The following is a 21,429-nucleotide window of genomic DNA, read 5'->3' as shown; positions in this document are numbered from 1 at the left end:
GAGAAAAGTTGAATTCAATTTACTGAAAAAATACAGGTGCTTTGAACACAGAAATAAAGTGTTCTAAAATTGCAGTTTTAGACACATTTCAAGGATACTTAAGGATTATTTACAAGAACTAAATTAGTGCTAAAATGTGCTCAGAAGATTAAAATCTAGACTGTCCCAGTAAGTATTACACAGCAGCAATTTTCACAGCTGAGGTGTGAAAACCTACAGCTGCAAAATCTTTTCCATCTTCTCACATTTATTGTGTCATTTGATTAGAACTTGAATTGCTACTTTGTGGGCAGTTATTTATAAATGACTACATGAAACATGCAAGGCCAGAGCTTAACAGTTGAAGCTGATTAACCTATAGATCTCTATCCAACACACTTACTTGATGTTGCTTCATCAGTGTGCAAGATGTCTCTAATACAGAAATTAGCTCTCTACTCTCCATCAGTATTCTCTGCAAGCTGCTACTACAGGTAACAATACAATATGTCCACAGGACTGCTTTCAGACTAATATACCATACCGAAATATGAATGCTCCAGTGTTCAAGTCTGCCCAAACTTGTATCATCAGAGCTTTGGAACCCAGTGAAATTATGTGAATACAGCCGTCTTCAACAAGTTTGTCTCCAAGGCTTACATATTCCATTCCTATAGACTTTGTTTCTTCTAGAAATATAAAAAATATTGCAATTACAATATAATACAACAATGACTTTCACAGCATGTATCATGTGTGAAAAGAAACTGTTCAGGTACGGCATAGAATTGGTTTTCGTTTGGTTGAGGTGGTTTCTTTTTTTTAAGTGGGTTGACTAATAAGCTTGATTCTCCTCAGAAACCTAGGTCTCAAACAGAAATAGAGGAACTTAACACTAACTTGGCACTTTACATGTTTTCATTTGTAATATATAAATCCATTGAGCTGAATACACTAACAATTATGCTTTTGACATATCATATTACATTCCTATGTTAACTATCAGTGTGCACCAAGTTATCTTCAGATTTTTCTTCACAAATCATCCTACCCTTCAAGCATGATCTGTATTCTTACTTTACCAAGCAAAAGCACAGACTTAACAAAAGCAACTCTAGTGAGTTTCAAGGTTCAGGGTTGTGTTTCCCTCCTTCTATTTAAACACAAAAAGAAGGAAAAAAGAGTAAAGGTATTCCAAGTGTTGTGAAATGGATACATTTTAAATAATGAATCTTCCCTTTCCCAAAAGATTCTGCTGAGAACAGTTTGAGAGCAGCTGAGTCCCGACAAAAGTACAAACAGAAAATTATGTTACAGCTATTGGTACTTACATGGTGCACACAACAAGAAAAGCTAAGAGAAGTTATACTAAGTCAGCCTGAGGCTTGATCATCAACACATGAAATCAAATAAACTTGAGCAGTTGTTTATTATAACTACAGCTGCAGCATTTATTATTTCCATCATAACATGAAGTAGCATAAAAGTTACTGAAGTTCCAAATTCAATGAGAATACTACATTTCTAAGGAAGCAGGCATTAATCTAGAACTAGGGTTGGAAATGTTGCATCTCTAAGTATATGGTACAGTAGTCACAAAAAATCAGAAATACTACCACTGCTGTTCAATATTGATCACAAAATGTCCAACTTTTGTATACAGTACATAGATTGGAATATTTGTAACCAGAATCCTTAAGTGCTACCTAAATAAAAACAAAACACAAAACACATATCCTCACCTGTGCTGTCAAAACTGTTCTCTCTCACAGCTATGAGTCTGCTTCTCCTCTTGACTTTTTTCCCCTTTTCTGTTGAATTTTCTGCTTCATGAGCATACTCCAGACGAAACCACAGTGAGACACTGAAGCCATCAGACATGTGTGGCCAGCAGTTTTGCCCAACTAAAGGCAAGTGAATTGGGGCTACGTGCCAAGAAGAAAGTAGCTGGTGACTCAAGTTTTCACCATCTGCCTCTTTCTTACTCTGTAACAATTTTGCTCTTTTTAGTAGTCCAGCATTTTTATTGTTGGAAGTGCCAGCACATTTTTGTGAGGAACTGCTACTCAAATTTGTGCCATTCAGCAAAGGAAAGGCAAGGTATTGCAATGGATTCATACAAATATTAGTGTCTACAATTTTCAGTACACCCTTGAGTAGTACCTCCTAGAAGAAATAAAACAAATAAATAAGAAAAAAAAATAAACTGTTTACACCATGTAGTCAAGTATCCTGCAACTAAATAGAAGCCTCCTCCTCATTTAAACTTGGACTCATGTTTTTCCAAGAGAAGCGAGTTTGTATATTCAAACCTAAACACATTGGCAAAGCATCAGGTAGCAGCTTCAACAGATTGTGGCCCAACAAAGCTTTGGGAATTTAGTCTGTGCAGTTCAGACTTCAAGTTACCATGCTTAGGAATCAGCTGAAATGCAGCAGGTGGTCATTGCACAATCTTATCTCATTTCTGTTATGTGCATAAAAAGACATCACCTTTCACCCTGTGTTTTGAGGCTGGTTAAGAAAGCACACACAGGACATGACTTTGTTATTGCATAACCAGTAACAAAACTGAGCCCTTAAGCAAAAAAGTTTCTCTTGCTATTTGGCTGATAATTACATGCTACCATTGAAAAATTGACTTGTGACTCTTTTGTTTGGTTTGGTACTATTTCACACTGCACAGTAATTTTCTTCTTTTCCTCCACTTGTATTTTTCTACAGACTCTGACAGCAACCAACAGAGTTATTTCAACAGTATATCCCACACAACCAGTAGATTCCAGCATCACACCAACCAACTTAGGACACATTTTAAAGTAATTCCTGCTGCTAAAGCACTCTCAAATTAGAGAGATGTCTTGTAACTTTAAAGGATTTGCTTCTAATTTTACAGTATTATTGTTCTATCATCCATAATCACAATGTCAGTCTCCTTGAGAGGATTCTTGGTTTCTTGTGCTGAAGAGAGTTCCCAGGACCAACACACCCCTCAAAACCCTTCTCAAATTGCTTCTCATTTCCTCTTTCCTTTTCCAGTTTTGAGAAGGAACTATTTCTACAACCGAATTTTATTTGCTCTGATCAGTTCAAACATTGCTGTGCATCTCCTTATTTCCCCAAATTCTTGGACACAAAAGGATTTTCTTTTTTGCTTCATTTTTCTCATTAGACCTCTGAATTTTGCTATGTGCTACTCCATACCGTACAAGGTGTCTTCTCCAAAAATATCCTCAGAAGAAGAGTTAGCTCTTCTGAACAAGTCTGTGAACTCATCAAGGAAACTAGCAGATCTACCAGCACCACCTGACATGCTAAAAACAAGGAGACAATAATATTGTTGAAATAGATTTTTTTAAGCTTTAAAAACTCATATTCTGTACTATTATGAGGAAAGATTAATTTGGAATTTGAAGTGTTTTTCAAAACCATTTCAAATTAAGGCAGCAATAATAATTAAAAGATGAATTCTAAAGAGATCCAACAGTACTTCCTGACATTATTGTTCAAAATTTCATTGAATCAATCAGTGCTATGCTAGATTTTGTCCCAGATTTGCAAAATGGAATGCAAGTCTGAGAACCAAGCATCTGCCTTGCAAAGGCTCTCCCCATAATGCCACCATGGATCCAAGTCCTGGGTTGGGTTTACATCACCTGCTGTGAAGCACCCTCATTACATGAATCTACCTTAGGGCAAACATTTTATCTGCTTCCACATTCTTGGGTTAGCTAGCTGCTTTCCAGTTAGAAATAAAACCCAAGGCATCATCAAGATATGGGTTATAAAGAAATTGGAAATACGGACTTACATTGTGATAGAATGAGAATTCATCAGCTGTTATTTTTTCCAAGAAGTGTTTAACACTGTAACACTAGTGTTTATGGTTTCAACTATCATCTTCACATCTGCCAGTATTTCATTAACTTATTTCCACTAACTCAGAAATAACCCTATATTTACACTAAACTGTCTTACAAGTTAAAAAAGTAGCTCCATAAATTCCCACACCAATGAATTTTCTTTGTCAATTTTGCATTTGCACTGTTTGACTGTATATACATTAGACTTTAAAAACCAATATTTAAGTTACTTTTAACTCACCATGAAAACTAGATTCTGTTTGTGTCAATATACTCAGAAATCCTCCCAAAAGGTGTTTAACAGCTCCCTGTTGAAAAGAATAGGTAAAATTAATATCTGAAGGATATCCCCCAGCTCAAAGAACTAAGAAATAAATTATTCTAATCAATTCCTGCCTACTATTGATTTTAATGATAATTTAGATTATTTGACATTATGGCCTGTTTTTATATTTGCCAATGAACAATCTTCTGTGTTCTGTACAGTTCAGCTGCAGAAGAGAGACTTTGAATTTCAAATCAAAGAGTATCCTTTGCAGAAAGGATACTCAATTTAGTTGCTAAAAAAAGGCAACTAAAAGAAACTCCAAAGGATTACGAGGGCATGACCATTTGCACAACTAACATCTAATACAAAGTTATGAAGAAAAAAGCATGGAATATTTTTCAGGTACATGATTCACAGTTTCTAAAAGTACACATTCAATAAAAAGTTAAGAATGCTTACATATACATACAAGCAGATATCTGCCCTTTTTTCCTTAAGGCCCTGACAATCATCAAATCTATCTGTAGGGATTGAACAGGCTTGCAAAAGAAAGACACCTGCAAAACTCAAAATCTTTGTAGGACAGATACCTTTCAGTACATTACTTAGCTCTTGGTAACTTAAATGCAATGCAGTTGACAATATCAGTCATTTACACTGTTTCATATCTTATCAAACCCCATAAAAAGTGAGAATATTCAAGATCACTCTATTAGGTATGATAAAGTTAAAGATACACAACTGCTAAACTGTTGCCTCTGTTAATAACATTTTTACCTGTTCTATAAGGACAGTGGCATTTCTCTCCTTCTGATTGATGATATTCAGGCAGCTTTGGAATACATGAGCAAGCACATCTAAACTTGCATTACCAGCTGAGAGCAAGTTTAATTCTAACATGCAAATTTCAGGATACATTAATTCTCCTTGACTGATGTTTTCAGCCAGGCCATTATAATAACCTGAAGCACCAGTACATCGTGGTTCCGCCTTTGTGTCCGCTCCTAAAAAGAAACCATATGTGTCTTACTGGAACTTACTCAGCTGAATACGGTTTGCATGATTTAAGCAGAACATCCAAGGACATATCTTCAACCTTCTCATAGGTACAAACCAAAAATAATCACTAGGTTATAAGCAATTCTCAGAAATTAGCGTAGTTTTATATTACACTTCAGATTTTTCTATATTCCTGCTAACACAGAAGGGCAAGGATGCAGTTTCTCCCATTACATGCTCTTAAACTATCTGGCTTCATTTCCTGGGAATTGGACACACATAGTAATGGCAAAATATGCAGTTCATGAAACACAACAGTAAAATCATTGTAACAGAGCCCCAAGCTTCTATCCCAAATTTGAGCCTGCCAAGAAAGGAGATAAATTTAAATAATTTCATGGTAAAAGGCTTAATGAAGCAATTTGTTATTTAACTCTGAAAATGCACAAGACATAATATCTGCATGATAAGCAAAGGAAAAAACCCAAACATGTAAGCCTCCCTGTTACATTTGGAAGAGACTTTAAAATTAATTATTTAAAATTATTTGGTACAGACATATGTTACATGCAAATGTATCATGGAAGTTTTTCAGATTAACTTTTTAATTCAGAAATGCTTTTAAAATATTATAAACCTATTGATAAAGCCTAATTATGCAGATAAACAGCAGCAGTTTGATGCAGTTCTATTAAAGGCTGTTGCTGCTCATGCTGATCTCATATCAGAACATAAGCACCCAGGTGTGCTCAGCACACAGGAAAAAAATGAAAGCAAATTCATGCTTAAAATTAATTACACAAACAGAATACGGCAAGATATGTGCTGTATTAGAATAATGATTAGAATAATGATTAGAATGCTGATTAGAATAATGAGATATGTTGTATAACAAGGGGGCTTTCAAGTCAAATGAAGCATGGGATTGGGAAAAGCCAAATAGTGCTTGACAAACCTGATCACCTTCCACAAGCGAGAAACCTGCTGGGTTGATATGGAATGAGCAGTGGATGTCCACCTGGATTTCTCCAAGGCTTTCCAAAGTTTCCCACAGGCTTCTCCCAGAAAAACTGATGCATTAGGGTAGAGACAAGGGATCTGTGCAGTGGGTGGGCTCTGACTGCCTGGCTGCACCCAGAGGTGGGTGATAAATCCTTTTAAACTGGACACTGCCACAAGTGGGGTCCCCAGGGATTGATATTGTGCCCAAGGGTGTTCAGTATCCTCATGAGTGATCTGGATGATGGGATCAATCCACCCTGATGGAGTTTGACAATGATACTGAACTGGGTGGGGAAGTGGGCACTTGGGAAGGGAGAGCCACCATGCAGGAAGACCTGGATAGGCTGTAAGAGTGGGCTATGAAGAGCTTTATGAAGTTCAAGAAGGATAAACGTAATGTCTGCATGTGGGAAAATAGAATCCAGGAGTGTAGCACAGACTGAGATCTGCCTGGCTGGAGAGCTGGAATCCCAGTGGACAGCAAGCTCAGCATGAGGGAATGTGTGCTGCTGTGGCAAGGAAAGCCAATGGGATGCTGGGCTGCATCCACAAGGACATCCTCAATAGGGATAAAAAACCTTTATCCCACTCTATTCAGTGTTTGTCAGGCCACACCTGGAACATTGGGTTTGGTTTTGCCCCCACTACACAAAAAACACAGGAGGAAAGGTTGAGAGAACTGGGCTTGCTCAGCCTTGAGAAAAGGCAGTTTAGCGGACACATTATCACCATTAAAAAGGTGTCTACAAAGAAGGTAGACTCCCTTTTTACAAGGAGTCACACGGACAAAGCAAAGGGTAACAGGTACATGTTACTTCTGGGGAAATTCCATATAGACACAATGGGAAAGTTTTCCCTATGAGAAATCAGACACTGGAATAAATCTCCCCAGAGAAGTGGTACACTGGTACTTCAGATTCAAATGGACAAGGTGCCAGGCTACCTTGTCTAGACTGTGCTTTGTGAAAAAAGGTTGCACCAGATGATCCTTGGGGTCCCTTTCAATCTGGTATTTTATAACATAATTAGACTATTTAATTTTCACTAGGTAGTTACAATCCTGAAGAAAAAAAAAACCAACTAAGCACTGATTTTCAAAAAAACTACTGATACATATCTCTGGTGTTTCTAGATCACAATAACACACTTGAGCAACATGACTTTAGAGCGAGAGTCACATGTACCAAAACAACCAAGACAGAACAATTCCTGTAACACTCAGTAAGAATATTTATCATCTCTCCATCTGTAACTCCACCCTACCAGAAGTAAATGAAGTTTATTATTTCTATCTATTCAATGTGCTTGCACTGTTTTGGTACATCTCAAAAGAAACAAGCTTTGCTATATCATAAAGACAGCTTTGTATATTCAGAAAGTTCCCATTTACCTTCATTCTTGGTTTCACTATCATCAGGATTACTTTCACTGTCTGCATCATATCCTTCCTCTTCAGCAAAAAGTTTAAGACTACAGCATTGTGATTCTTCAGTTTCTTCAGAAATTTCTCCAGGCTGTGACACAGGCTCCTTCTCAGTGTAATGGGTCTGTACAGTACAACCAAATAGACTGTCATTGGTCAGAAAAAAATATCTCTGGATGAGAAAAGCAAATAATTTAGAACCATCCAAATGCCTATTTTCTCCTAGCCCACTGGGGAAAGAAATTAATCATACACTTCCAAGAAACCTGAGATACATTAAAAATACTTAATTCTTTTGTAAAAAGTGAATCTGCAAAGAGGGATTTTTCCTACTGACTACCTGATCAAAGTTTTAGGAAGCAGCATTAAAACTGTTTCTAAATCACTACCACTATCACCATGAGCATACACCTTGACATTCACTCAAAGGTGAAGATGTCTACAGCCACTAAGGTCACTCAACATTCCCATTTGAAGCCCTTCCTTTAAGAGCTCATCACACTGTTGTGAGATGAAAGAGTAAAGAGAAAATCAGGTTGACTGAGCCTGCTACTTTTTGGAGCATGACTCATTTCTGAGCAGCAATTGTGGGGACCATATCAATAAGCAGCATTCCACTTTGGTATGAGAAGCAGAGATTTCATCTTCAACTGTCATAATAATCAAACACATCTAAACATTTCCTATCAGGTTTAAAAAGACCCAAAGAACAAATTTGAGAAAATCTTGCATTACTCAGAATGAGACTGTTTAGCTGGTGTTTCATACCTTTTCAATTTTTTCTTCAGAATGATCCAGATCAGGAGAAAAAGTGCCCAACGCCACACGAAGCAGTGAATCAAAAAGAGGCTTTGCCAAGTCAGTTTCTATCACTTTTGACTGAGCAAGCTGCTCTCTTATTTCAAGTAAGATATCATCCACACAGGTATTCTATATTTTGGGGGAGAAAAACATTTTGATTTGTGTTACTATTTCAAGCTAACAGAAATAGTCTAGCTCTTTAATTTAAGAGCTTCTCCTTCTACCTACACTAATCTGACTTCTCATCTAAAACCACCAGATTTCATCCAGTCTCTTGAAATAAGAAAGATTCATCCTATATGTCATGACAGATTTCATTGGAACCTGCACACCGAAAAAATCTGGCAAAATAATGCTATCTAAAATTTGCAGGTGAAAGTGCTGTTTCAAAAATAAACATCTTTGAAACAATTTCAGATACGCTGTGCATTCAAACCACACTGCATTACTAGCAGTTGACAGAGTGTGACACGTCCAAGATCATAAAAACAGTGACTGTTCAAGACAGAACTCCAGTTTCCAGTTCGTTCCTGCACTTAATGCCTCCTGCTTTGCAATAAATTGCCAAGTAAAATTCAAGATAGTAATTAAAACATTAATGAAAAGTGAAGGTGTCTTCTGTGACTTAACAACTTCTTGTGGAATACTGAATTATTCCACCTCTAAGACTTCAGGAATATTTTTTTCAGGTGTCCTTTCAGTATCTGTGCCCTTCAGTAGTCCTTTATCAAGCACCATGTTCTGCTCAGAACCATCCTCAAAAAACAACAAAAGTCACTAGGTATAATGCTCACATCTTGCCTACACAGCCTTCCTGCAGCATCCCTTTCACACACATTCTACACTGAATACTCTTTCTGAAAAGAGTACTACTCAAGCAGACCACTACTCTCATTACTAAGCTCATTATTTAGCTTACACTTTCAGTACTATACAAAATATGGTGCCATAAAAACTACATAAAGTTTTTACCTCCCTAGATGATCTTTTGACTAAATTACTGTTAAAATAATATTGCATGAAACAAATAGGAGCAAAGGAAGCTAGGGAAAGTTGCACAGTACCTGGTGAATCATCTCCACTTCTGTCTTCTGCTGCATGGTGCTTGCACTGTGTAGGCAGATGGTCAGCAGAGCTTCTAGAAGTCTGATACCTTGGAGCGCCCACTCAGTCTCTTCTCTTGCAGAAGTCCTTACCCCTTCAAGACTGGCAACTGAAGTAACCAAAGCATGTTCCATACCCACAGGGCTGTCACAGGAGCCAGAGTCAGGCACCAGCTGCTCAGCCCCAGCAGAACTGCCAGAACTATCAAGCTCCAATTGTGTCACCGCTCTACCTTTAGCCAGCTGAACAGAGTCATCCTTGCTGAGAAGCTCAGTTCGAGGACTCCCCTGTGAACTTCTGCTGCTTTCACTCAATACTCTCTCCCTCTTTTCTTGCTCTTTTTCCTTACTTTTTGCAAGTTTCTGAATTATGAGGATTAGTAATCTCTGGCATGCTTCAAAGCCTCCAAGTCTATGGAACTGTCTCTGGAAAACTGAACTATACAAATAGATGCAACGACACATGGACCAAATATCTGCAGCCCTATGAATATGTTCCAGAGAGGGCAAAGTAAGGCTTTCCAGGGACAGATATGGTAATCTGTGGCCTAATGGCTCACTAGCTGTACTATCATATCCTGAGGTATCTTCACACTCATTAGCTGAATCCAGATCACCATCTGCTTCTTTACTTATACATAAAAAAGCAACACAGAGGAACAGGTTTATTGTGTTGACATGAATGTCTTGGCTGACAAACTTTTTCTTTTTTGGGTAAGCCTCCTTCAAGCCAGCATAAAACTTGCTCAGGCTTTGAGGAACTTCTGAAGCAGCACGCTGGCTACAAAGATAAGTGGGCAAGTCAGACATAGATTCCTTTTGTTCACTGTTCAGGCCTTCCAGTTCTGGTGTTGCTTGGTCTTCCTGCTGATCATCAAGACAGAGTATCAGAGTCTCTAACACCTTCAAGGAATGGCTTCTTAATGTATCTAAGTAATTTAACTCAATCATTTGATTCACTCCATTACAAGTCAGAAACAAGTCTCTAATTACTCTGCAAAAGAAAGCATAAGAAAGTTACCTTACAAATCAGCCAAAAACTCATGTAAGTCAGCAATTGCTATAAATTACTGTAAATTAAAGAAAAGAGGAACTTGTCTGCAGCACTCCAGGATTCTAACTCAGCATTGTCCAGCTGGAAGTGGAAAATTCAACTTTTTTGTGAGATTTAATGTAGGATGTATCTCCCTCTAAAATGCAGACCACAAAAATCTATGATGTTCAAAACACTTAAGGTGGTTAATTAACTTTATTTATGACATTTACCCTTTAGTGGTATTTCCTTGCCCCAATGTTTTATTAGCAATTGAAGCTAGTAAGTATCTTTATTTTTCTGTTCAGTGATTTTACCAGAAAGCAGAGATTCCTTCTCAAATAAACTTCATGACATATTCCTAGCTGTCTACTAGGTGCATGGATGATGATTTTCAAATAAATTCAGGAGTACCTTTCAAGACAACTTTTTGTGCAATTGTCATGCCAGCATGTCCAATATCAAAAAAGTTTTCCATATACTTGCTTCTAAGTCTATTTTTCCCTTCTTCTACTCTCCAAGTATTATATTAAGTTCATAAAAAATTTAGGGTAAGGATCTTTAAGTTTTTTAGCATACTACGTTTGCTTGTAGTTATCCACTTTCCTTACCTCCTATCTCCTTCCCACAGGATCAGATTTACTCTAATCAAGTTACTCTAGAACCAAATGGATCCTTTACTTATTTATTCCCACTTTTGAGCGAGTAAAAAAATGACAAGTTAACTTTTTTCTTCATCTAAGCATTATTTCTCTTGCCTCTTTGCCACTAAGTACACCTGCAAGAAATTAATATCTTCTAATACATTTTAGGTTAGGATAGAAGTTAAAACTTTGAAAGGTGGTTTCTATAGTGACCATTCTAGAAGGAAAAAGGAAACAGATCAGAAAACTATGTATTCTAATTCCCACAGAAAAGTGACATATCAATCTGTTTAACATTCCTGACTAATTTTAGAACAAAGAATGGATGCAGAGAGCATGTCACACTGGACAAAGATTTTATTTGTTGCTACAGAGTCTGGCTTGTTAAAGACCATAATTCATGAGTAGAGCACCCTCACTTCCTATAGTTTATGAATCTAGGCTTGTATCCTGTTACTCAAGCTTTTATCTTGTTGCCACCTGCAACAGCCAAACACCACCTAGAGTCCAACTAAATCTTACATTCCAATCAGTAACAAGCATACAAAGCTCTGTACCTAATTAGCTCTTTTCCCAATAATAAACAGAAAATCAACCAACCTGGATTTCAGCAACAGAGGGAGCATCTGCAAATAAACCTGAAGCACTTCAGAAGGCAAACCCTGGCTATGGTAACTGCACATGAGTTTATCAGCTGTACTTAGTCCAAGCTGCTGCTGGGCATGGCAAGCTAGCTCAACTCCTCTCTGCAGCACAGGATTATAGATGCAGTTATACAGTTTCCACTGGACCACTACATTTCCCTTTTGAATTAAGTGGCAAATATGGCTTGCGATCTGTGAGCCACGTAGTTTGTCTTCTTCAAAAATTATGTCCTGATAAGCTTCCAGTGCATGCCATCTCAATAACATATCTTCAGATCCAGTGCTAGGCAGAATTCCCTGAACTCTGCAAGAGGAACTAGATGTGGGACTGGCATCACTGGAGTTGTCCTGCAAGGCATCTTCCAGTTGAGCGAGCTGATCAGAGTCAACAGTACATATATTGCATGATGCCTGTATAATTTTTGGAGAGACTTCTGCTCCACCCAGCTGATCCAATATAAATTTGTTCAGGATGTTCAGTATGTGCTGTTGAAAATTTTTTAATATTGGCAACTTGGAAGCATGGAGCAATGGGACAATCACAGACTTCGGGTCCATACAACAACATATTCCTACATTATGTACACCTGAGAGAATCTCAGCACAGGTACTGCTCAAAGAAACTTTCTGCAACAAGTGCAAACACTGGTGTGCACAAACAGCAATGCAACAGCATCTCTCAGGATAATCAACTTCTCCATCAGCAGTTTCAAAAGGATTTTTGGAAGATTGGTTTTTAAAAGCAGATACAGAGAGTCCAGAGAGATCTCTGTGGTGATTCATGAAGTGAGAGTACTCACATCGTCTGTGCCGCTTTCTTGTACACATTGATTGATGGAGCTGCTCTGATTTCACTTTTTTGACAGTGCTGATTATTTTTGTGATGCTGTTGATCAAGGCTTTCAGATGCTCTGAGGCTTCCCCAGGTACTCCCTCATTCTTCACACACAGCCATTCCATTTGAAGCACAGTTACTTCAAACAGTTTAAATCCCTGCTGCTGTATGAACTCATGAACCAGATCTATAGCTTGGCTAAAGTAGAATGGATTGGAGGCTGCACTTTGTAGGCAGCAGATCAAAATCTGCAAGACCCCCTCTATAACCTCAGGTAGAAGCAAGGCTCTGTGACGATATCTAGAAAATATATAGTCCTCCTGAACCACCTGCTGTAGTGTTTTCTTGTATCCTGGTGCAAAAGGACCAGGTTGCTTTTCCAAGCAAATTCTGATTTTTAATGCTGCTTTAAGTAAGTCTGTTAAATTTCTTCGTAAATTGTCAGGCATTGTTTCTGTATTGCTGATATCTAAAGACATAAGATGCAGAACTGTTCGAAAGAGCATCCTTTGGATCAGAGCCACAGGTTCTTCCGTCCACCCTGCAGAAACAACTTCATTTTCTGCGTTACTACTTACATTGCAGGAGTCCCCGAATCCTGATAAGAACTCTGTCAATGTGGGCACGACACTCGCTGAAAGAGCAGAGCTGTGATTCAAAGTAATATCAAATTTGCACACCTTCTCCAGGAGAGACAGTAAGACATGGCATAAGTCAAAAGGAGAGTTATTCATGCTGCTCTCAGACGTTCCTGCAGCTGGCTCATTCAAAATCTCATGTGCTGGAATAACTTTGCTGGAATGTTCTAGATTAGGGGCGTCGCTATTAGAACCTGGTGCCACTTCAGGAGGTTGGCAATCACGTCTACCTCCAGGGTAGCTGTCCCTAACAGAAGAGGTTAAAAAGGGCTGCAGTATCTGGGAGCGTCTGTGTTTAGTTATTACAGCAGTCTTTTCATCAGAATTGCCTTCGGAATCTGAAGTGGACAGCTGGGACCGCCTGGCATCCCGCACAGAGTAGCGGTGGGTGGTTTTGCGGAGACGGCCACTTTTACGGGATCGAAGACTGAGTTTTACAGAGGTCTGAAGAGATGAATGAGCGCTTCCATCTAAGTTTAGTTTTTCCTGAGTAGATTTCACAGAACTTGTATTATTCTCTTTGGTCATGCATATGTCTACTGTAAAGGGTATATTAAAATCTATTGAAACAGAAAGATAACAAAGGAACATTAGAATATGTAAAGCATTTTTCCTCATTTTATAGTTAAATATTCCTAAATTTAAAATACACAGCAAATTTGTATCTTAATAGGTCATGGTTTTGCATGCACCTGTGTGACCTGCGACAGACATTTTCAGTATAAAACAGGCAGCAACAACTCATGTTTAGGGGCCATACTGGCTATTTTTAAAGCCTAGAAAAATTATTTCATTTTCTATTTAGGGTTAAACAAAAGTGTGCTAAAAGGTTTCCTAAAACTTTTTGTTGGCACAACTATTCTCAAAAAACCATTCTCAAAATATATGTCGTCAAGGTAGGTGAAAGGACTTTTTGATACGCAAACTAAAGGGAGGAAGAGAGGTCTTTTTAACTTGATGCTCCATTGTCACTTTTTGCAGCTCAGCTGGGTGTGTTAGCTCACAGCTCTCTTGGCATGCATGAGGACATTGCCAGTGCACTAGTGGCAACAGAAAAGATAAATTTCTCTACTTATCAGTGCAAATCTTCAAGTATACAGACCTCAGTCTTTTTACTTCAGCATTAATTATTCCAAATACAAGCCGCAGAAATAAAAGTAGGGGATTTTAAAGTAATCAGGGAAAAAAGGGAGAAAGAAAGGAATACAGAAGTACTACTGCTTCATTTCTATCAGTAAACTCCAACTAAACTATCAAAAAAGCAAGCAGGGAAACAACTCTGCATGTTCTTGGATTAAGTCCACTGTTATTTTTAAGAAGTGACAGAACTGTAACTGGATGCTTTGAGCAGTAAAATAGCTACCATAAAACAACTGCAAGTATCCTCTACCCCATAAATTCATTATTTAGAAAAATGTCATAGTTAACAATAACAACCCCCACCCCACAAAGACCCAGAAGCCCACATAACAGCTATAAACATTATTTAAGCTGAAAGAAAAGATGCTTCCATGTACAAGCATGACTGTGCCACGCTGTTCAAATAGTCACTGTTGCGATACTTAAAGAAGAAACATCATCTGCTTTGAAGACAGGAAATTAATCAGGAGTACTTTATCAAACAAAGGATATATTACCTGCACTGAAAGAAAAAAGCTGCCTAATACAGGGGAACTTACTTCAGGCCAAGAAAAAATCTGACTACTTAGTGCACAACTGGATACATCATGCTTACTCTTTCAGTACTAAGACAGGGTAATTTGCAGAAGTAAAAGCTGTGAATTATGAAGTGTATAAACCACAACATCTTAAAACCTATTTACACAACAGCCTTTTAAAGAACCCTGGAAAAGCCACTAAGCTGTCACAGAACAACCAAAACATTTCTTTAATTCCATCATGCTTACAGGAGCACAAAAGAATGATGCAACTGAGCAAGCAGGAAAGCTTATTATATAAAAGCTCTATAAAACTAGCCCTTTAAAGACTCCAAGTCTACAAACATTAAAGAAAGCCTTCAGTTTGGAGGAGTTGCAAATAGCAAAAAAACCTAGAAGAGCTTGGGGTATGAATCCTTAGAAACTCTCTCAGTCAGGTAATTTCATTTACTTCATTCTCTTTGTTTTACCCTCTGGGAGGGAAAAGAATGCATCAGACAAATATAAGAGCCCAAAATGAAACAAAAAAAATCTGACTCAGATCACTGCCATTTCCTTGTTCAGTTTTTACACAGCAACAAAAGCATTGCCTTTCACACTGATCAAAAGCCTTTATCTTCTCTGCACAATTTTTTAGCATTTTTAAAATTTAAATTCTTTGCAGAATCCACATCTTCATTTCCTGTCAGAGGATATGTAGTACAATGAACTACTCTTTAGAACAGATTTCTCAGCTCTGTAGTAAAACACAAATAACTTCCTTTATGTGTTGAATACTGTAAGTGATAAAACATACCTATTGCTTTTTCTTCCTGGACAGGGATTTTCCACACCAATGGCAGAAGGGACAGGAGGAGGGTCAGAAGTTCTTCTCGACATGTCAGCTCCTATGTTAGGAACAAAATAAATATAAAAGATTTTGTACTTTTAAAACACAGATTAACCTTCTTTATTTTACCAAGCCATTCTGCTATTCAGTTCCCTATGTCTTTCTGCTGTTTTCAGCACTGAAAACGCGACCTAACTACTAAGAGTGCTATAATCATTAACTAGAGCAAATGAGAAAGCATCCAAGATATTTAGCACACCTTAAACTGTTTCTATACAAAGCTCTCCTAATTCCCCTTGTAGAAAGAATTACTCAAAAAAGAAAAAAAACACAAAACAGTGCTTTTGCCATTATAATTCTTTGTTCCAAAAATGTAATAGCAAAAAAAAAAAACAATCAAAGCCACTGAATAACCACTAAAAAACCTCCACTCCTAGTGGGATTCTAACACTTTCATACTAAGAACTTCGGTGCAGGGAAGAACTGTAGAGAGCATGAAATTCAAATATAATTTTTTATGGGATGCTTTGCAGCACTATCAGAATGGTTTCAGTCCTAAAGACCAATAACTTGCAAACACAAAAAGCTGACTCAGGCTTTTTGGCACTTCATGTGATTCTGGGACATGCAGCTGAAGTCTCTTTCCACCCAGCTACTGCACTTGAGCTTCACACATGCCTTAGTCTATGATTATCTAGTTTTCCATTTTCTGCTCCTGCTAAAGGACAGAATGCAACTACAACATATCTTTTTGAATTTCCAGTCTTCCCAATAAACTCATGCACTCTCCACAAAAAAGAAAGAAAACCAGCACCAAGAACAACCAAAGTGAGCCAGACAAATCCACACTGTCAAAGCTCAATACAAAAACTACAACTACTTAAGAAAAGCTACTACCTGATCAATTATTGAGTTCAGAGTGGTAAGCAAAATAAACCCACGGCCTTGAACTAAGTATTGTCCCAGTGCTGCCATATGAGTTTCTTCTTCTTCATCCTCCTTGGCTTCTGTCCTCTGTACCACTGCATTGCACAGTCTGTTGACATCAGTCAAGAATTCCCGTGCCAGTGAGTTACTGGCACTGCTCATGTCTGAGCTGTAAGTAGAGGAAAGGACAGAAGTTAGCTCCATCAGAAAATACATCCCTTATAGACAAAAGACTGGGGGAAAGAAGGGAAAGATACAGGCAAGATTCTTCCCTGTATCTCACTGCCTCCAAATTACAGTGTCTGCTGAACTGAGGAATCAATATACCCATGTGTAGAAGGGAAAGAAAACAACAAAGTTAGAGAATTTCAGTGAAACTTTAGCTAACAGCCCAGGACCCCAATTACTAGTTTCATAAATCTAACAAGTAAAAGCCTGCAACAGAGCATTCCCTCCCACTGCATAAATGAAAGTTAATGACATTGTTCCAGCTTTTCTTTGTAACCTCTATGCAAGCTTCAACATTTGTCTGCTACTAAAAGGTATTTGACTTGAAGTACAAGGGCAAAATACATAGCACTTACATAACATTGTACAGAAATTCTATTCTTTAATAGTTTATTTGAACAATATTGTGTTATGTATTCCAACAGTGTGCAGATTGTTTCAAGGGGAAAAGAAAATTACTGAGTTCAGATAATTTTGGGAGTTGCAAAAGTACAATGCTTTAGATTTACAACTAAACTAGACAGTGTATTCCCTTCTGGCACAGCTGAGTGGGTAGCATCCACCACCAGTGTGTGCTTCATTCAAGACACAATTCTGCTGCCATTGTTCAGGAGGAAATACCGAAAATACTGGTTCTGCTTCCCAGACGTAATTTTGCTTTGAATGCTCAGCACTAGTACATGGAGAAACATTTAACTCAAACAAGACACAAAATGCAAGACTCAGCTGTAGAAAATTCTCAAGAGGATCATAGTAGAAAGCGAAACAAAAACAATAATCAGTGACGGCAGCTAGGAAACAAGATCATTTAATCCACATAAACCTCATTTAATAAGTGCTATAGCACATTTAACTCCTATTTCTGTATAAACAGCTGCAGTAAAAGCTTCAGAAGTCAAATACGTTCATCACATCCAAGCACAGAATGTACAAACAAAAAAAGGCCAAATAATTTTCAATGTAACATTTAAATATAACAGATGGATTGATATGTAATTATTAGGTAAAAAAATAAGACCTTGGAAGTAAAACCAAGTTTGTTTGCACTAATGGTACAGTAAACTCCTTCTAGTAGCAAAACTGCAAATACTTATATATATAACGACATTAACTATAGAAGTAGCAAAAAAATTCTTACCAGAATCACTTTGCCAGCTTAACACATTTATCTCCTATCTGGAAGAACAAGCAAATATATTCTGGAAATATCACTCTTGGCTCACCTGTTTTTAAAAATAGAAAAATATCATGGTTAATATTATTTTTTTAAAGTTATATTATGACAGCTATTTGAAATTTAGGAAGAGTCCTTGAGGACTTTTTGAGCTTTAAAGCCCCAGTTTTCACTTTTAGTTTAAGATTGTGCACAACGGAAAGCCTCTTACAGAGGAAATAATTGCCATACATGAGATAAGTTAACATAATAAAATCCATCAGTTTGCAAAATGCAAAATGATCCAGGTACACAAGTTTAAATAATTTCCTCTAGAAACAGTATAAGGTTTTAGTGATCACTACCTGCATATATAATATTTGAATAACTTGCAGCTCCAGGTACAAGTGAGGGACAGAAGGAGAACTAAATTATGCATTCAGGTGTTGATGTAAATGCATCTTCAATCTGCCTAGTCTGTCCCGACAGAATACCAATTCTCTATTACACTAAGCACTGGGGAAGATGTAGTTAATAAAAACTGAAAATTTGTCAGTGGGAAACTCATCAACTGTAAATTTATCACTGGGAATGCAAAGGGTAGTAACCAAGAAAAGCCTCAAAAACATGAAACTACTAAAGGTCTCTAGGTGAGCACTCAAAAGACATTTATTACATCCACAGTTAATTGTGAGAAAAACACCCAAAACACAACAGATGGGGACAGGAAAAAAAGAAAAGAAAAACACTAAATGAATTGGTTTAGTATTCCCAGATGGCAAGTAAATAAAATTTTCAGCTTAAAGTTATGGTGAGCATGAACGTAACACGACAGAATTCCTTAAGGAAAGAGACAAACACTATAGGTTACCCAGGCAAGCACCTAATAAGTGGCCTCCCCCTGACCACCAGGTTTCACCCACAGCCTGACAAAAAACTTACTTACCCATTCAGCTAATTGTCACAATTTAACTGTGACTATTAAAGAGAATAGTTTAAGCAGCTACCGGTTTTGCAGTTGCGCCAGAGTAACAAACATAAAGATAAGCTGTCCATCATATAGATAAGCTGTTTTTGTCTCCTTCCAGCTGAAGCTTCAGTCTCCAGGTTTCCTGCACTGATTGCCTGCTTACATGGATTTAACATACATTGCCATATTCTATCAAAAGGGATTGATTCCCAATATCAGTAGCCAGATACAGTAAGATTTTGTTGCCATTAACACAAAGGGACATTAGGCATATATTCTTAACACAATAATTTAATATAGGATGGGTAAGGAATTAAGATGCTCTGACTCTACAGTGCAGAAAAATTGTAAAGAGGTACCATGCTGGATAATGGGGCACTTCTTTTAGGACTTGTTTCAACAAGTGCTGCCTAGTTCTGAGTTGTACCTGTTTCTTTTTCTGCAATGAAGCCTTGAAACAGACTGACAGCACAAACATATGTTTGGAAGCAGTTCATGATAAAATCTAACTAAGCTGTATGGGAGCACAAAGAAACCTACTAGAACATTGTGCAGTCCCAATGAGATGTTAACAGTTTTACAGTTCTGAAATACACTAAATGTCAGGGCTTCACATAGCCAGCTCTAAAAAAAAAAAAAAAAAAAAAAAAAAAAAAGAGCCATTTCATTTATTTCATTTGCTAGAAGAACATGACTATCATATTTAATAAAAAACACCTCTACTACATAGTATTTATTTATAAAGGGTAAAATCCCACAAGTCAAAAAAAACCCCCACTCAACTGTAAATAATCTGATATTCTCTTGCCCTTTTCACGCCCATTTTTGCATTATGCTCATAATTCAAGCTGTATCATGTCTGCCTTCTGGCCTCTTTCTGCCCCACCTCTCAAGGGAGTCATTTCCTATTTACAGTTGTGGTAGAAATCTATTTCTTGCACCTGAAAATTGTATTTTCTGAACTTCTTTCCATTTCTAAGAAGTTGCTAATCAGCTGAGCATCTTGAAGTGTAAGACTGTCTTGTACTTCAGTGGACTTTGAAAGAAAATATCAAAATTGTCCTTACAAGGATGGAACTCTAAGACCAATTTAGCAATCTTGACTACTGAATCATTAACATACTAAATTTGAATTGTGCTAATTATTAGATGCTATCTCTAACAATAGTAGAATTTGTGGAAAGACGAAAACGCAACAAAAGCACAGAGTCAGAACTAATACTCTGTATACTAAAGTCAACTGGGCCTTTTCCTTAGTTATGTTTTCAACAATATGTTGCCCAGAAAGGCCTGGAATGTCCAGTAAACAGCAGCATCACAATAAAATACAGTACTAATTCAAAAGCCCATAATACTAGTTTATTACTTTCAGAAACTGTTGCCCAACAGCTACAGCAGGAGTAAAAGAGAGCAAGATAACATAAAGCTACAGGAAGTTGTTAATTTGTTTACCTTCCCTAGTTTTCTGTTTCAGGTAAGAGAGAAACACTGACCAGGGATGGCATGGCTACAAGTCCTTTTAAGTACAGACTGCAATGAAGTTGCTTTTTCAGCAGCTGTTAAAACCAATGCTTTGAAAAAGCCCTCAGTTTCTATAAGACATTGTGCAATCAAGTTTTTTCTGGCCTCCAGTTCAAACCTTGTAGCCTTTTCACCCATTCTCTAGAATAAAGTATATAAATATACACACACACATATATGTATCCATATATACACACATACACACAAGTAACCTCTGGCCAACAAACACTGCATTTAGTTTATACAGTATTCAAGTAGCAAATGCTTATTCCAGCATCATTGCTTGTACCAAATGTTTATGCTCTGGAGAGCATGCTTGTTACCTTCTCAAGGATTTTAACATTTATATATCTATCATTATTTCATAAGATTTAGTCCGGGGTTTAATTTTCAACTTAAGCTCAAGTGTCTGTTAGCAGACGACATATACATAATGAAGAGCATCAGCATGTTATTAACACTAAGACACTCCGAAAGAGGCTTCTGCTATTGTAGCAAAGATTGTCAGGGTTATTGCAGAAATTAAGTTTAGCTTGTTAGTAGCAGATAGCAATTTTGATTGTCTGGTTAAAGAAAAATCACTAACAGACTACGAATGAAATCCTCCGTGCAAACTGGGGAGAAAAAGAAAGTGCATGAGAGCATGCAACAGAGTAATATGTATCTAGTGTGCCCTGGAATGAAATGGGAAGTATAGCGCTGCCTTGAAATCTGTACGTGGTGGGAAAATGCAAGTGAAGGCTCAAAGTAATGCATCACCGAAATCAGCATTCTTCCTTTTCTGTTCTTTTGGTATGATTCAAAACTTCACACAAGCTGGAAAAAAAAACTCAGCTGACATTGCCAAAATAGTTACACAGCAGGAGCAACACAGACAGAAAGAAAACAGGAACCTGCAGTTTGAGCAGAGC

At 37.5% G+C, this 21,429-nt stretch overlaps 1 protein-coding gene across 1 annotated transcript in view; it reads right to left on the bottom strand.

Moving 5' to 3' along the window:
• LYST (lysosomal trafficking regulator) overlaps positions 1-21,429 on the bottom strand; it is a 77,488-nt gene that overhangs the window by 45,975 nt on the left and 10,084 nt on the right. Inside the window, exons 2-13 of the mRNA XM_041485497.1 lie at positions 18,013-18,097; positions 16,617-16,815; positions 15,687-15,777; positions 11,716-13,792; positions 9,400-10,432; positions 8,303-8,464; positions 7,502-7,658; positions 4,888-5,114; positions 4,084-4,150; positions 3,184-3,293; positions 1,722-2,145; positions 524-668 (exon numbers count right to left, since the gene is read on the bottom strand). Of these exons, the coding sequence (XP_041341431.1) occupies positions 524-668; positions 1,722-2,145; positions 3,184-3,293; positions 4,084-4,150; positions 4,888-5,114; positions 7,502-7,658; positions 8,303-8,464; positions 9,400-10,432; positions 11,716-13,792; positions 15,687-15,777; positions 16,617-16,808 (4,685 nt within the window). The 5' untranslated portion in view covers positions 16,809-16,815; positions 18,013-18,097. The remainder of the gene's footprint in view (positions 1-523; positions 669-1,721; positions 2,146-3,183; positions 3,294-4,083; positions 4,151-4,887; positions 5,115-7,501; positions 7,659-8,302; positions 8,465-9,399; positions 10,433-11,715; positions 13,793-15,686; positions 15,778-16,616; positions 16,816-18,012; positions 18,098-21,429) is intronic.

Source organism: Pyrgilauda ruficollis, unplaced genomic scaffold (assembly GCF_017590135.1).
Source record: "Pyrgilauda ruficollis isolate IOZ18807 unplaced genomic scaffold, ASM1759013v1 scaffold70, whole genome shotgun sequence".
NCBI classification, from domain to species: Eukaryota; Metazoa; Chordata; class Aves; order Passeriformes; family Passeridae; genus Pyrgilauda; species Pyrgilauda ruficollis.
The sequence above is the reverse complement of the archived record's forward strand: the minus strand, read 5'-3'. Positions and strand labels throughout refer to the sequence as shown.